The sequence below is a fragment of the Botrytis deweyae genome (assembly GCF_014898535.1).
Source record: "Botrytis deweyae strain B1 chromosome Unknown BDEW_002, whole genome shotgun sequence".
Classification (NCBI taxonomy): Eukaryota; Fungi; Ascomycota; class Leotiomycetes; order Helotiales; family Sclerotiniaceae; genus Botrytis; species Botrytis deweyae.
The window spans coordinates 1898438-1914347 of NW_024066209.1; the positions used below are offsets into that span (position 1 = coordinate 1898438).

Consider the following 15910-nt stretch of genomic DNA (forward strand, 5'->3'; position numbering starts at 1 on the left):
CTCGCAAATTCCACTCTATTGGAGACAATTAGTTCTTTTTCAAGCAATATTCGCAAGAGCTATCTACTCTCGTTCTAGTTTTTACCCAAGGTATTGACAATTGTGACGTCATAATACTTGAAAAGAGAGCATAGAATATGAATATGAATATGTACTATACAACTACTCGATATGTATCTTCAAGGGGAGCAAAAAGGGATCTTTACCATATATCTAATGAATTATATATCTTTTCTTAGTAGATTTTGAGTTGTCGATCATGAACAGCTTTCTCACGTGCCACGAGCAAGGGCTCCCGGTGACCCCACACACAAGATCTAATTATCCTCGGCATCTCGAGATTCTACATACTATTCGCGACCTGAAGGACTATTTTGAGCACTTTTTCGATAGCTACCATGTAGTTACTGCAACATCTTTTTGCTCTGGATTCATAAATTTTCTCTTCATCTTGCTTCACATATTTTTGAATTTAGTGGTTCAGGAGACACCAACTACTCCTCATACACATCCTAAACTTGAATACATGTTCTAAACTTGAATACAAAAGTACTTGCGATCTTCTCGCGCTACAGGGTTTCAAAGTATCAAAGTGTGATAATGATGAAAATCGAATTCTAATCACATCACCACATCAAACCTTCAAGTAGAGTCAGACAAGCGAACATGACTCCCTCACTTCCAACCTCCTATTCAACCCTTCCTTTCCAACATATCCGCGTCTCTCATATACCCGAGTCCTCACCCATTCCAACTCCAACTATTCTAATCACACTATATCGACCAGAAAAACACAATGCGTTCACAGATACCATGGCCGAAGAACTTGAAATAGCTTTCAATCTTTTGTCGCTTGATCCTAGAGTAAAATGTATAGTTATGACTGGTCATGGAAAGATGTTTTGTGCTGGAGCGGATTTGGAAGCCGGATTGTCGTATGAAAATGATACGGCTTTGACGCATCGGGATGGTGGTGGAAAGGTGTGTGATTTATTCTTTCTCGTTTTGGAGGAGTGTTCAACTTGCCGCATTCTTTAACACAGATTTTTTGGACTAATCCCATTTATTAGGTAGCACTAGCTATTCATAGATGTACTAAACCTACAATTGCAGCTATCAATGGGTGAGTGAAACAACCACGTTCGCCTCGTTTGATGTCTTTTGAACATAACTAACACCTTCGTAGCTCGGCTGTCGGTGTAGGCATAACCGGTAAGCATGAAACCTACCCCCGTCAGATAGCTAATTCCGATTCCAATCTCGTTTCTACACAAGAAAGATTTCTAATCCACCCCAGTGACACTCCCAACTTCCATCCGTATTGTTTCTTCTACAGCAAAAATCGGATTCGTATTTGCCCGCCGTGGTATCATAATGGAAGCATGCTCCTCCTACTTCCTCCCCCGTCTTATCGGTCTCTCCCGCGCTATGCACCTCACGACAACTGGTTCAATCTACCCCTCAACATCCCCTCTCCTCTCCTCTCTATTCTCCGAGATTTTACCCCCAGAAAAAGTTCTTCCACGTGCATTAGAACTCGCAAATGATATAGCTCAAAACACGAGTGCGGTTTCAACTACAGTTATGAGAGATCTGATGTGGAAAGGGCCAGAAACGGCGGAAAAAACACATCTTTTAGACAGTAAGATTCTGTTGGAGTTATTTAGAGCAGGGGATAAGAATGAGGGGATTAGAAGTATGTAGTTCATTTTTCCTAGACATAATTTTGGGACCGCGCTAATTGATATATGTTAGGCTTTATGGAAAAGAGAAACCCAGAGTTCAGGGATAACATGCAAGAGAATGCACCAAGTGTCTGGCCATGGTGGAAACCAGTTGATACTAAGCCCCCGGCGACAATTGAAGAATTGACCCAGAAATCAAAGAAGACAGAGATGGAACCAAGTAAGCCTAAACTTTGAGTTTAAGTTATCAGCCATTGTATAGATGATGTACAAACTGTTCAGAACTATTTGAACTAGAAACACCCCAACTTCTAGGGGGAAAATGCGCGGGAACAAATGAAGACGACAACTGTATTTTTTGGTGTCCATTGAAATGAAGTGAGGTGAAGGGTGACAGTAATGGTGCAACCTATGATTAGACACCTGCTCAGTGGGTAGAGGAAACAGAGAGTCAATGCTTCGGTGACTCAACGGTAAATTTCGAGATTGATCCAAATGTATATAAAGGCGTGTCTTCGATTGCTAAGCTCACTCCCTGTGTAGTGAATAGAATTATGTCAATCTCCACGTTGACCATAATCGTCGTTTTGTTGTAACCAGAATGCTACCGTTAATACAGCAACAACTGGGTTGGGTTGAACATCCAACAAGTAGATGACGGCAATTAGACTTATTCAACGTCAGTGTAGGCTACGGAAGTCAATGTAAGATGACGATGGTGGTGACGACCGACAGATAAGAAGTGACAACGAAAAGGCTTTGTAATGATAGGTGATAATGATTGGCAAACGTTGATATTTCTGGTATAACGCCAACACATACGTCCGAAGTTGACCTGTTTATTACAAAAAACTTCGATACACGCGCGGTATTGCTTCCGTTTGTGAGAACGAATGAACGCTAAAGCCCTTTTATTTTCTAAGATAGGAGTTGAATTGGTTTCATACAGCTAAATACTAGCTTGGTGTAGGAGCCGAACCAAGTCCTTGTCTTTCCTGGTACGATCACGTTTTATTTTCCAAGGGAGAGCCCAAGACTATAAGCCAGTAGCATATGCCTCTTCTCGCTGTGGAACCAAGATGGTGAAATTGTTGAGTAGGTATACAAACCACTTAGTATGTGGCGATAGATCGCACATCCATCAATGCTAATAATGACAAATCTGAACCTTTCTCATGGTAAACAGAGTGTGAAATCAAAATATTATAATCCAAGCCAATGCACAGATATTGGAACAAGGTCACTAATACGAGAGATTGTGGAAGATGAGTATTCTAAGTTTGCATTGCCATTATGTACACTTCTTGTCATGATATCGTAAAATAGCCGAATGACAGGATTCGTATTGATAATAAAAGAGCTTGTGACAATGAAATATTTATTTCAATATTCTTACTCAGATGTTCTCTCAAATCACATTTCATAATACCTTCAACTACATCGATAGTAGGATATGATTGAATAAAAAGCTACCTGGCCCATAGGAGTAGCCTCTACCGTGTTATAAAACTGTGGTACGAGAGGAAGATCCACGCCTGGTTCGCTTTTGCTCTTTTATATGGTGATTCTTGAGAGGAAGTTTGGCAGTGGGGGCAGTATGAGAGGGGGGAAACAAGAAAAGTGATTGCGTTGTGGATGGGTTTTGCGTTCACACATTGGTGCTATTCTAGACAGGCGGGTTTAGAAAGACCGAGCCTTCAATATCCAGTTTAAGGAAGGTGGTACTTGGTTGAACAGGAAGTAGCTGGGTTCCACTTGGAATCTTGGTGTACAGTACAGCGATTATCGTCTACTTCACTTTGAACTCTGAATGCTCTTTTTTTTTGAATTATTTGTTTTCATTCAAAATTCAGTGGCTTTTGTGGTTTTCACCACAGCTATGTTGCCGGTCATTATTGACATTTAATGGCGCATCGCATGACCGATATGAAACCGAACATGAGGGATTTAAGACACCTTTACGCCACGAACGCCTACCAGTTTGTCCCATTTTTAAAACCAAAGGTGGACAGCCTCCATAGTCTGAAATTAATCGGAAGCGTATCGATTTGCCATGTTTCCTCTTCATGGACAGCCAGATCGTCTTATACGTCGACATAGTGGAGCTAGAACTTCGTTCGGGGCGAGTCGTTCGAATAAGCCTCTGAACATATTTCTAAAATGCGCACATTGGCCGATTCGCATATAGTCCGTTGTGCAGGGGGTTTTCAGGATTGACCTAAATCTGCAAACACGAAGAGCGTTACCCAGCATTCCTATACACTCACGATTGGTCCACAAGCGCCTTGTACTGCCTCTCTTCATCTTCCAATCTTTTCTGTTCGTCCTTTTTGGCGGCTTCGGTATTATCTGCCATAGTCTGCTTCATTTCTTCGGCATCCTGTGCACCTAGCACGTCTTTGACAACATCTATAATTCCCCATTGTTCATTTTCATCTGGAAATCTCAACTCCAATTCTTCAATAATGATATTCAAATTCTCCATTGATGTCGGTCGATGATTGATAATCATGAGGATTTCGGCTTTGGTCAAGTCATAGGGACGAAGCTGTTCAAGGAGATTTCGAATTGTATCCTCATTGTATGGGCATGGCTTTTGCGCGAGAGGTGAAGGTGCCTCCTCGAGGTATTGCATTAACTACAAAAAGATCAGTTTTAGATTGACGAGTCACAACGAAGCAAGGTGCTACCTCTTTGATAACATTGTCAAGATTTCCTGGTCTCCTTCCTCCTGTGCGGTGTTTCTTTTGAATGTCCTTCAGATGAGTGTAAACCTCAAAATTGCTCAGGGTCGCGGATTGTGCTTCTAGAATCTTCATGGCTGTTTGATATCCCTGGCGTACTAGCGTGTTGTAACTGGCAGCTAGACGTCACCTAGTACTCCCAAGACGTTGTATTATGTGGCTCTTCGTAAACGGGCGTTGATTGTTGGATCACAATCTTCAGCCTTGAGGAGAAATAATTTCTAGAGTTGACTATCTCATGCAAAACATTTTAAGCGAGTTCAGCCTCGTGCTGCGGGGTCGCAATGGGGTTTAATTGCTTAACTCTAATAGGCTAAGGCCGTCACCAGATCTGACCGAATGAATCTTTTTTTTCTTTCCCTCTTGTGTGATTCAAACTTTTGCTTGTGAGAGGTTTTTTTATATTTGGTTTATGTGCAATTCATATCAATTCGATCTATCAACAGGAACTCTTGAAATCAATTGGAAATTCATAAAACTTCCATCTTGGGGCAAAAGGGACGATACCTTATCGCATTTGCTAGATCTATAAAAGGTTCATCATCTGCCATTTATTGCCTGGAATTCCTGTTCGATCCAATTCTTTCTTCTTTCTTTCAAAGCCCTTAGACCGCCCCAGATTTGACGCGGCTACGAAACCCCTCATAAAAAAGTTAATCCCGCATTTCAATTCAAACCTTACAACGAAAATCTCATTCATCATTACCATCATCACCATATCGCAACTACCTCAAACTTCTTGCCATATATCAGAAGATATGGTTCGTAATCTGGTTGTTCTCGGAGGAAACTCCCATCCTCAGATAACAGAGATCATCTGTAATACGCTCGGTGTTCCACCCTGCAACAGAATTCTTAAGAAATTTTCCGTTGGTGAGAGTCGTCTCGAGATCCAAGACTCAGTTCGAGGCAAAGATGTTTATATCATTCAATCGGGCGGAGGAAAGGCCAATGATCATTTCATAGATCTTTGCATTATGATTTCCGCATGCAAAACTGGATCTGCCAAGCGTGTCACTGTCGTCCTTCCTTTGTTTCCTTACTCACGACAGCCCGATCTTCCATACAATAAGATTGGCGCACCACTTGCCAAGGGGCCCGCCGACGTCAAGGGCAACTTTACTTTCGAAAGTCGACCAGCAACACCGGGTCCTTCCTCCCCTCAAACACCAGGCCTTAGCAATGGCACTAATGGTATGGAAAAATTACAGAAGAAGCTTGGAAAAGCATCTCTCGAGCAGATTAATACCCAAACTTCAAATGGAATAACACCCAGACGACAAGACACTACGGATTCCATTGCTTCTCTGACCAATGGACGCTTGGCTGACGGAGCATCAACTCCCGTGTCAACTCCACATTTCACCACTCACGATTACGAGAACCCTGGTTTTGTCAATGGTCAAAGCAAAACTCTTTTCCAAGGCAAGCCAGGATACAAACAGTGGGTAGCGCAAGCTGGCACACTCGTCGCAGACCTTTTGACTTGCTCTGGTGCCGATCAGGTAATCACTATGGATCTCCACGACCCCCAATACCAAGGATTCTTTGACATCCCAGTGGACAATCTGTATGGCAAGCCTCTCTTGAAGAGATACATCCAGCAAAACATTCCGAACTTTCACGATGCTATCGTCGTAAGTCCTGACGCTGGTGGAGCAAAGAGAGCAACTGCGATTGCCGATGGACTCAACATGGAGTTTGCATTGATTCATAAGGTAAAACTTCCCCCAATTCTACTCCCTGCGCACACTCATATCAATTAGGAACGTCGACCTACCCGAATTACCGATCGCCAAAATGCTACAATGATGCTTGTGGGCAATGTTCGTGATAAAGTTGCTATACTCATCGACGATTTGGCCGACACCTCGAACACCATTACAAGAGCTGCCAAATTGCTTAAGAAAGAGGGTGCCACTTACGTTTACGCTTTGATAACCCATGGAGTTTTCAGTGGTGATGCTATTGAGCGTATCAATGCATCTGCACTGGACAAAATTATCGTGACCAATAGTGTTCCACAGGATGAACATCAACGTCTCTGCCCTAAGTTAGAGGTCTTGGAAGTTGGCCCGGTCTTCGCCGAGGCAATTCGTCGTGTTCACCATGGAGAGAGCATTTCTGTATTGTTTAATTATGATTAGACTGAAGATTGGCTATTTTCCGTTAGGGGCACTGCATTCAGGAGTTCGGGCATTGGAGGGGAGTACATTGGTAGAGTACTCGCTTGGCGCATTGCAAACCATGGCTCATATACAATTGCTATACCCCTAAACCGCACTGCGGGCTATTCAAAGTTTTCCATTCTTGTTCATATGGCATGGAAGAAAATTAGATATATACAAACACTCGATCTTTGGTAGATTTCCATTGAACGTCTTGACGAACCAAGTGCTGGGTTAGGCGTCTAGAGTTGCATATAAATTAAAAGCATAGAACTGAACATAGAAATGGATAAATGGGAACGTAATCTCAAAGAACATTTATTGGTCTGAAATGAGTGTGCGTTTGAATGTATGTGTATCTACGTGCGATTTAATATTATCTTATCCAATCGGCATAGCACTCACTGATATCAACATGTTGTGCCACCGAGCCATGAAACGATGAACATTTTAATCTGGGCTGGCCATGACTAAGAAGATAAATCTTACTTGAGCCAAAAGATCGTCAATTTCAGGAATGGGAATATACATCTTTTTGGGTACTTGGAAAGTAAGGATCAAATGCAGTGTGCAGTGGAGAAAATAGGAAGAGCTTCGTTTATATAAATCAATTGACGACAAGAAGGAAGGGAGTACATCAGGTGAGGTTTGAGAGGTTTGTTGGGTTGGGCAGAACACTGGCTACATCATCTGGTAAATTACGCATGTTTGACTCAGGATGTATCGATCTACTCGGCTTCCAAGGAAGCTAGCTACTCTTAATATCTGACTATATTCTGCAGTGATGTTTAGCAAGCCGAAACTGGGAGTGCGTAGATAGTATAGTCTGCTGGAAGCTTTCTTTCGTGACATTGAGGGTTATAGACGGGTGTGTGTAGGCTTTGATGGGCATTCTGCATATTTCGGGGAGCTGGTTCTTCAACTTCCTGACTCCTTTGGTACAATTTCAAGTAAAGCTGAGATCCCGTTATTGGTGAGTGGTATTAAAGTCTTCGAAGTATTGGCTTTGGTGTAGAAACATACTGTCACTTTATGTCGTTTGTGAGCCGTAGATTGTATATCACGGACTATGAATGGACGAATTCACCAGAGATTCCTCCTCTACCTTTGAAAGTATGTTTGGTATGGTATGGTCGCAAAGAAAGTGGTTTCCTGCAGTGTTGCAAACAAAGTAGCACGGGGCTGCCATTCCATAAAGTACTTAACATCATTCACCCACAACAAGATACCAAAGATTGGCCCCAGGAGCAAACTTCTCTCCAACACCACACATGCACCAAGATGGCTTCTTCAATGCCACCTAGCCTTCGGTTCATAAATCATCCACATATTACACATCACAGTACTCATCATACCAGGGATCGTAGCTGGCACTTGAGCGTTACCATAACCACCAGAAAAGAAACTGCAGCCGACGATCCTCCACCTACGTATTCACCTCCAAGACCAGACTCTCCCCCAATTCCAGAATCTCCAGCATCTGGACGCCCAGCTCCACATCACTACTTCCACCCTTTCCCCCGTCTTCCCACCGAACTCCGACACCGAATCTGGACGCTCGCAGCGAGAGATATCGCACCTCGCGAAATCACTATCTGTCATGAGCTCTGCGAATTTGAAGGTTACGCAAGCATCATTGCGAAAGTAACCGAATATTTAACCAATCTTCTGACATTCGGCCGGGAGAAGAAGATAGTTGATTATGAGTGTTCGGCTGTTCCTGCTTTGCTTCATACGAATTTTTTGGCGCGCAGTATTGCGCGCAAGTTGTATAAGAGACGGTTCCAGGAGGTGCTTAATAGAAAGATTTATGTGGGAGCGAAGGATAGGGTTGTGGTTGTGCCTAGGCCTATTTGAGAGACAGCGAGGTGCTTGGAGGGCCAGTTCAATCGGGGGAAAGGTGGGATTGTCTTATTGTCATAACAAGAACGATATAGATAGGTTGGCTTCCTGGGATATCTGTTGTGCTGCTTGTAGAGACAACGTGGTTTGGAAGGCTCGGAAGAGTCATTTCAAGGTTGGGGTGCGCGTGTATCATACCATATCATGGGAAGAGAACTTGGTTTTGAGGGGCATTACGGCGGCATTTACTTGGCGGTTTAATTCTAGATGATATGACCCTAGGTTTCATTTGCAGCAAACCAGGTGTTAACTATTTGACTAAGTGGACAATCATACTTAGCTCTTCGTATAAATAATAACCGAATCAGATAGAAAATTTTCAGATGATAACTTTCAGAACATTACCGTTGTGATTAGACGACGTCATTAGCTGCATCCTTGCTTTTGTTGCATATCTTAGAATGTATAGTTGCTAGCCTCTCCACTATAATGGCTTCTAGGCGGGCTACCAGAAGGTGAATATCATTAGAATCATTACTTGTATCGCTTATTAGAAAGACGGAAGCAATGCAATACATCTCAGATATGCAACAAAACAGCAAACTTTGGTCCGAAATTTTGGCGAGACTTGAGAGAATCATCTCTGCTTGATGTGCTGGATGATATCCAATGATACTGGACTTGATGATATAGGTACTGGACTTGATCTTCCAATTTTTGCCATATATGTTAAGCGTATGATAGACGAGAGTGTCTCGCTGTCTAAGCTCGGGTCAGGTACAGAAATGTTGAGAATCGGATGAACGTAACTACAAGCCGCAGTTCAATTTATGGGTTATTGGTTGCGTGATCCTTTTGACTCAAGACAATAAAATAAAGAGAAGAAGTTCACATCATTCGGAAAGATATACTGTGATCCTACTGTTCCTAAAACAGGTCGGGCTAGCAGTAGAAAGAAATATCAAAAATACATAGCAAGCGTACTAAAGCCGAGACAGCTTCTCGCTGCTCACTTGAGACACAATGTCACAATAGCCAGCATTCACCTCCCCTTGACGAGATATACGGATGTATTCATCACTCGTGGTTGTTTAACGAATGGGCAAAACAGAAAAAGGAAGCCAATGACCTTTAGATAATCGTTGGGACAAATCTAAACGAGACAAAAAATAATTGCACGGTGATCAATACTTTTGAACAGTCTCACAGTGCGCTCTCCTTCAAAACGCACTCGCAATTACTTCTGAACACCATCAAAACTTCAACATGGTACCTGTAGGATCAGCACTTCTATTTACACATCTCGGTCCACTAGTGGGGTCACCATGAAACGCAAGGCTGAGATGCACAGACCAAATTTACACACGGCGGTTATCTAGCCTTGCCTCATGAAACAAACCACTCCTCCTCCTACATCAGATTCGTCTCATATGCACTCCTCAAAAAATGATGCCACTTATATGAATGAACTTCTCCTTCCCTCATATTCCCTTCATCCCATCCATTGATTTCCCAAAAAATCATCCCAACTCTCTTCTACAGAAATTTCCAGCCAAACTCCCTCAAAATGAATCAACCACGCCAAGGCGAAGAGCTCCCATGGGCTAAACCCCTCAGCATAGATCTCCTGCACAAAGTGCTCCAAGTAACTTTTCTGCACCCTTTCGTCGCCTGGATGATCCCCCTTTGTATGCGCGCCCAAGCAATGCCCTGGCATCATCAAGCCATTCAGTATGCTATTGGCTATGCTTCTCTTCTCACCATGTTATATTTCCTTTCCATCCTCAATCGTCAAATCGCATACTCTAAAGCCCGAGAAGTAGATCTTTCGGAGGAAGTTATAGTGATTACAGGCGGCGCAAGCGGATTGGGATTGCTAGTTGCAGAAGTATATGGCATGCGCGGCGCGACGGTTGCGGTGTTAGATGTGAGAGATTTGGAGAGCGGAGAGGCGAGGGGAGTGAGTTATTATAAGTGTGATGTTGGAAATCGAGAGGAGGTTGCTAGAGTGGCTGTGGAGATTGAACGTGATGTGAGTATTCCTGCCTGTTTGAAGAATAACATGAAACTGATACATGGTAAATAGCTCGGCACCCCTACAATCCTCATCAATAATGCGGCGATTGTAAACGGCAAATCGCTTATGGATCTATCTCTCGATGAAATAGAACAGAATTTCAAAGTAAACCTCCTAGGAAGTTTCTACACTCTCAAAGCCTTCCTTCCAGGCCTCATCCGCACCGGTCACGGTACTATCGTAACTATGTCCAGCGTCCTAGGTCATCTAGGAGCCGCCCAACTCAGCGACTACAGTGCTTCCAAAGCCGGTCTCACTGCGCTGCACCACTCCCTAACTGCAGAACTCAAAGCCTATCCTAATATCAAAACGGTATTAGTCGAGCCAGGCCAATTGAGCACGCCGTTGTTTTCCGGAACCGTAACGCCGAATAGTTTTTTCGCGCCGGTACTGGAACCGGTTGATGTGGCGAGGGAAATCATCGCGACGATCGATAAGGGCAGTAGTGCGGTGTTGGCTATGCCATTGTATGCGAGATGGGTGGGATGGATGGGGGTTTTACCTGTGGGAGTGCAGGCGATTGCTAGGAGGGTTAGTGGGATCGATGGGGCGATGAAGACATTTGAGGGGAGGAGGGAGGGAAGTAAGGAGAAGGAAAGTTTGATTTAGGTGGAGAGTTTTGATGCTGGCATCGGATCTGTATGGACTGGTAGGGAATTAGAGGTATAATATGAATGGATGAGATTGGATGGGATGGGATGGGACGATTTATAATGACATCTAAGAATCGACATTACTCTATGGTATCACTGGGGTTCGTGGAATGATCACATATGATCTGATGAAATTTTATATCAAATTAAATACACACATGCTACGAGTAGTTATTCCGAATTACCTAACTCTTATTACTGAGATCACAACCAAACATTCTACACCCAAGATGACTATCAATGGTACAAATAAAGCCCTCATCTGATTTCAATTCACATCTATCCTTTCACATCACATGATCACAAAAGCATTTCAGTAAAAGGAGAAGCACCATATCAAGTATACAAGCAACCGTCATCGCTCTCACAAATTTCCATCTACACCCAGTAAGCCTACATCCTAAAATCATTGTACAAATCAACCCAACTACCTAGATACATAACTACACCAGTCCCCCCCCTTTCGAGGTTCTGACAACACTCAATCCTCCTTATCCCATGGACATATATATCTATATTCATACTTAACCCACATTTCCTCATCCCAATTCCATCATACATTTCCCAAAAGGAAACGAAGTATTTACTTCTTCATCCAAGATTCTATTTCCACCCCCTCCAATCCCGATCTCTACACATCTCCCCCACCAATCCACCAATCACCAATCCAGCCTAAATCAACCTGCCACATATAAATCAACCCTCCATCCTTCATTCCTCACCACTCACCCTCTACTCCGTAAATTCCAAACCCCCACCAAATCCACAACTCAAAATCAGATTCACACCACACCTCCCCATCCTACAATCTCCTTCCTCCAGAGCACATAGCATAAAGCATCACATAGCATAAGCTACATACAGCAAAGCTCGAAATGCTTCTAGAGTGTATAATAATAATAGAACTGTGACGCCGTGGATCAGAGACCCAGGATTATCTATTGAAGAATCTCTTTTTCCCTTGTGGTTTGTGGTTTGTGGTTTGTGGAGTTTTAGGAGATGAGATGGTGTTGTAATTTCTTGGCTGAGTATGTCTCTGTATTCTTTGAGAGGGAGGTCTTTCTAGATGGAAATTAATATTGTTACTACTACAACTACTACCTAGATACAGAGCATATAACCTCATTTCTGCGATTTCCACTCCATCATACAAATTGCGAGTATATTATACTAATAATACATGAAGAGATAGTAGGATATGTAGTAGTAAATTCATAATCGATTCGATCTATATAGCTATGCTAAGACCATGCGATGCGCCTGTATCTGTGTCTAATTGAATGAAGTAGATAGGAAAAATATATAAAAATCTACCCCCCCCCCCGGTGTATAGCAGAATATGTAGAAGGAGATTTATAATTGATATCTATATCTATATGTAATATATAATATCTAATTTCCCTATACTCACTCAGCCTAGGAATACGAAAGATGTGATGCTCCTTTTTTTTTCAAAAAAAAAATGAGTGATGGGAGTGAGGATATATGGAGAAGGATAGAAAGATAAAAAGAACTTCAGCTATTTAAGATTTTCTTGCTCAACTTTATTACATATACTATTATAGTGTTTGAATATCTATTTAGTCCACGGTATTATACAAATCTCAGAGTTTAGATTTAATGCTTATTTAATATTGATTGAATTTAATAATCGAGCATGAAATGAAATATATATTGTAGACCTCGAATGAAGAACTTGTAATGATTACCTAGACCCCGGGGTACCTAGATAAGTTGGAAATGTATTATCAGACGGAAGACTTGAGATGAGAAGACTTGAGAAGACTTGAGATGAGAAGACTTGAGATGAGAAGACTTGAGATGAGAAGACTTGAGATGAGAAGACTTGAGAAGAGATGAGATAAGATCAAAGAACCAGAAACCAGATTCTTTTTTTCAATCTTTAGGTACCTATTGCTTACTCGCTACCTACCTAGGTATTTCCTCCAGTTCGTCTATTTCGTCTCTAACACATACCTACCTAGGTAGCGAGAGAAGATAAAGATACATATAAATATAACAAATAAGATAACGAATATATTGCGGAGAGGATGGAAGAACAACATGTAAGAAGGAGGGGAGAAAATCAACTCCTTCATTTCTGAATTATAGGATGTTATTTAACTTTGTAATCTTACGTTAGAGCTTTGTACTCCGTATATAAACTTGAGATGAAAGAGGGGGAGCGGCTTGGAGAATTGGAGAGTATAGGTTTCTGGTTTAAAGTAGTAGATTTGATTTGATATGCTGTACTATACTATGCTATACTATACTATACTATGCTATACTATACTATACTAATAAGTGAATATTGTAATTCATTTCCCCTGAAGCGATTTCGGATATGTAGATGAAAAGAATTAGGCGAGTCAAAAGTTCAAAACAGAGATGATTAGCCTAGTAGGATGGATCTCAACCCATCTCAAAGAAACGCTTAGTTTGTACAGTTATGAGATTTGATTTCTTGCGTGGTATGCGGCAATGATTCTGATTCCTGATGCTGATCAACGACTTAACTTCTAGCCATCATGCAGAGAGATATTGTTCCGAATTTGATCATGGGGATAGCTAGAACGAAAATGAACATGGAGTGAAAATAGCCGAGGGGAGAATCGTTGGATGGAATAATTGCTATTGTGATAACCCGGCCCTATGTGCCCTCAAATCTTCCTTCGATACATTAGATTCAGGAGTCATTAGAGCATTCCACGTATCAAAGACATACGAAGCCAGTCCATCAGTCACGCCACAAGGATATTCCAGATACGATCAGCTAGCTGTTTAATAAGTGCCAGATCTGACACTTGTCACAATACTAATATGCCTTCCGAAAAATTCGAACTGCCGGCATCCAATTTAGAAAAATTGTTATCTTGCACGTTAGATTCTCAGAAAGATTGGAAAACTTTGCATACAATAGGTTTCCGATTGGACAAATCACTCCAAAGAAGACCCAAAACATTCCCAAACCAGCATCACCCTTTACACAATTCGCAAATGCATCGCTAAATGAACAGTGCGAGCCGAGCTTTCGGTCTGTAATTGACAAAGCCCAACTGTCAAACTGTTGGGCAGTCATAGATTCTAAACGGGGGAAACACATGGAAAGATTATTATCGTAGAGAACAAAGTAAACAATTAGAGTTTTTACCATTAGTTCAAGTGCTTATCCTGTGATATATGATATATAATTAGTAACAGGGGCCAGGAACGTTGGAGAAGAGTGTGTTCTTCCATTTCATGCGAGGATTACCTTGAGTGATTTTTCTCGAGACCCCTTCTAAATTCTGACAAGAGGCACGTCCCGCTTGCCATTCCGAGTACGAACCGTTCGTTGCCGGTAGAAACTTCTTTTTGATTGGTCGTTTGAAAGTCTTGCATGTAAGAAAAGGTGCAGCGTGGTGCGTCGGCGAGGCTGACGTGAAGATTAGAAAACCTGTAGAAATTACATGAAAGAAGAATCAAGACGTAAATCTACATTCCATGTGTAATATGTAGACACATTACGGAGAAATCTTTCATTTTTCCTTTGAAAATAACACATACCGGGTTCTTCGAATTCATAATAAACCGGTAGGTACCGGTAACTGTCGATATCAACAACCGTTATTATATTAATATACCAAGGAGCCCAACCTGTCACGGCGGGAAAGAGAAGGGAACATCCCGTCAAGGAGGGCCAGTCAGTAATTTGAAACCGCTTCCGATTCGCAAACGCCGAAAAGTGTTTAGCGTGACTTCGGGATCGGAAGTTGGATGAGGGATAATGCCGGAGGGAGATGAATGGCCACGAGGCATTTCGTAGAGAAGGCTGAATATCATTACGACGTAAGGCGGACTTAAGGTATCATTTTTAGCTGTGATGACGGTAGCATTTATCCGGCCACCTCGGCGATCCAGTGGGTCCATAGATATCTTAGCTTGTGAAAATCAGATGCAGAACTTTCCTCCAACTCCTAAGATCTGGAGGCGCCGAAACCTGAATTACATATCTGGCATTCGAGGTATTCAATCCCACAGCCAGTTTTCTACAGCAAGGCAAAATTGCAAAATCATCTAAAATGAATTTTCGATTTGGTTCAAGAGTAATCCAGTAGTTTTGAATGCCACATCCACAAGTAACTGTTCGCACGGACGAATAATCCTTTCTCTCTGAAAGCTGGGATCTCCCAGCTAGTGAATCCATGCTAAACCAAGACTCGTCTACGAAGGTTGGAAGGGTCTATGTACCTCTCCTCTCTCCTCTATCGAAACTACAACTAGAAAATAGACTTTTCTCCAAAGTTAATGGATGATCCGTGTAAAAGTTAGATTGAACAGAAGTGGCTGGGTATTTTGCGAAGAGGGTGTAGGTAATTCTTGAAATGGGAATAATTGCTGTCTGAGGCGGGTTATGTCCGCAGTAGAATCTAGTTTGATGATAAGTGCCTATCACTTACACTGATCTCGTGATGATGCCACTCAAAGCTTCCATTGAAGCGGCCCAAGAGGATGCATTCTGATTGTATAGATCTCCCGCGCACGAATGCATGGCGCATTGATATATATGCGGCCTCCTCTTCGCTCCAATAACGTTGGCTAATCCTGTGACCATAACTTGTTGTACACTGCCTCTTTCCAGCTAGATTCTGGATAGTCATGGTCATCAATCCTTCCCAAGACCTCTCCCGTCTTTATCCCGCATTTCTACTTGCCATATTGTATGGGAATTTGTGTTTCTTGTCCTTGGGAAGGGTCACTC

The 15910-nt window shown here is 42.2% G+C and overlaps 5 protein-coding genes across 5 annotated transcripts; 4 read left to right on the plus strand and 1 right to left on the minus strand.

The window, feature by feature from the left end:
* Window positions 1-666: 666 nt before the first annotated feature.
* EAE98_001267 (uncharacterized protein) lies at window positions 667-1922 on the plus strand (the record flags this gene model as incomplete). The annotated part of the gene is made up of 5 exons (XM_038948885.1): window positions 667-981; window positions 1071-1123; window positions 1187-1212; window positions 1298-1696; window positions 1756-1922. 5 exons carry the CDS (start codon window positions 667-669, stop codon window positions 1920-1922), a joined length of 960 nt encoding a protein of 319 aa, XP_038815151.1.
* A 2026-nt stretch (window positions 1923-3948) lies between these two features.
* Window positions 3949-4504, minus strand: EAE98_001268 (uncharacterized protein; the record flags this gene model as incomplete). The annotated part of the gene is made up of 2 exons (XM_038948886.1): window positions 3949-4323; window positions 4376-4504. 2 exons carry the CDS (start codon window positions 4502-4504, stop codon window positions 3949-3951), a joined length of 504 nt encoding a protein of 167 aa, XP_038815152.1.
* Window positions 4505-4832: 328 nt separating this feature from the next.
* EAE98_001269 (uncharacterized protein) lies at window positions 4833-6992 on the plus strand. Its single transcript, XM_038948887.1, has 2 exons — window positions 4833-6147; window positions 6196-6992. The coding sequence occupies exons 1-2, from the start codon at window positions 5188-5190 to the stop codon at window positions 6574-6576; spliced, it is 1341 nt and encodes a 446-aa protein (XP_038815153.1). The 5' UTR covers window positions 4833-5187; the 3' UTR covers window positions 6577-6992.
* An 886-nt stretch (window positions 6993-7878) lies between these two features.
* On the plus strand, window positions 7879-8454 carry EAE98_001270 (uncharacterized protein; the record flags this gene model as incomplete). Its single annotated transcript, XM_038948888.1, has 1 exon — window positions 7879-8454. The coding sequence occupies one exon, from the start codon at window positions 7879-7881 to the stop codon at window positions 8452-8454; it is 576 nt and encodes a 191-aa protein (XP_038815154.1).
* Window positions 8455-9860: 1406 nt separating this feature from the next.
* On the plus strand, window positions 9861-11125 carry EAE98_001271 (uncharacterized protein; the record flags this gene model as incomplete). The annotated part of the gene is made up of 2 exons (XM_038948889.1): window positions 9861-10471; window positions 10526-11125. The coding sequence occupies exons 1-2, from the start codon at window positions 10007-10009 to the stop codon at window positions 11123-11125; spliced, it is 1065 nt and encodes a 354-aa protein (XP_038815155.1). The 5' UTR covers window positions 9861-10006.
* Between the last annotated feature and the right edge of the window lie 4785 nt (window positions 11126-15910).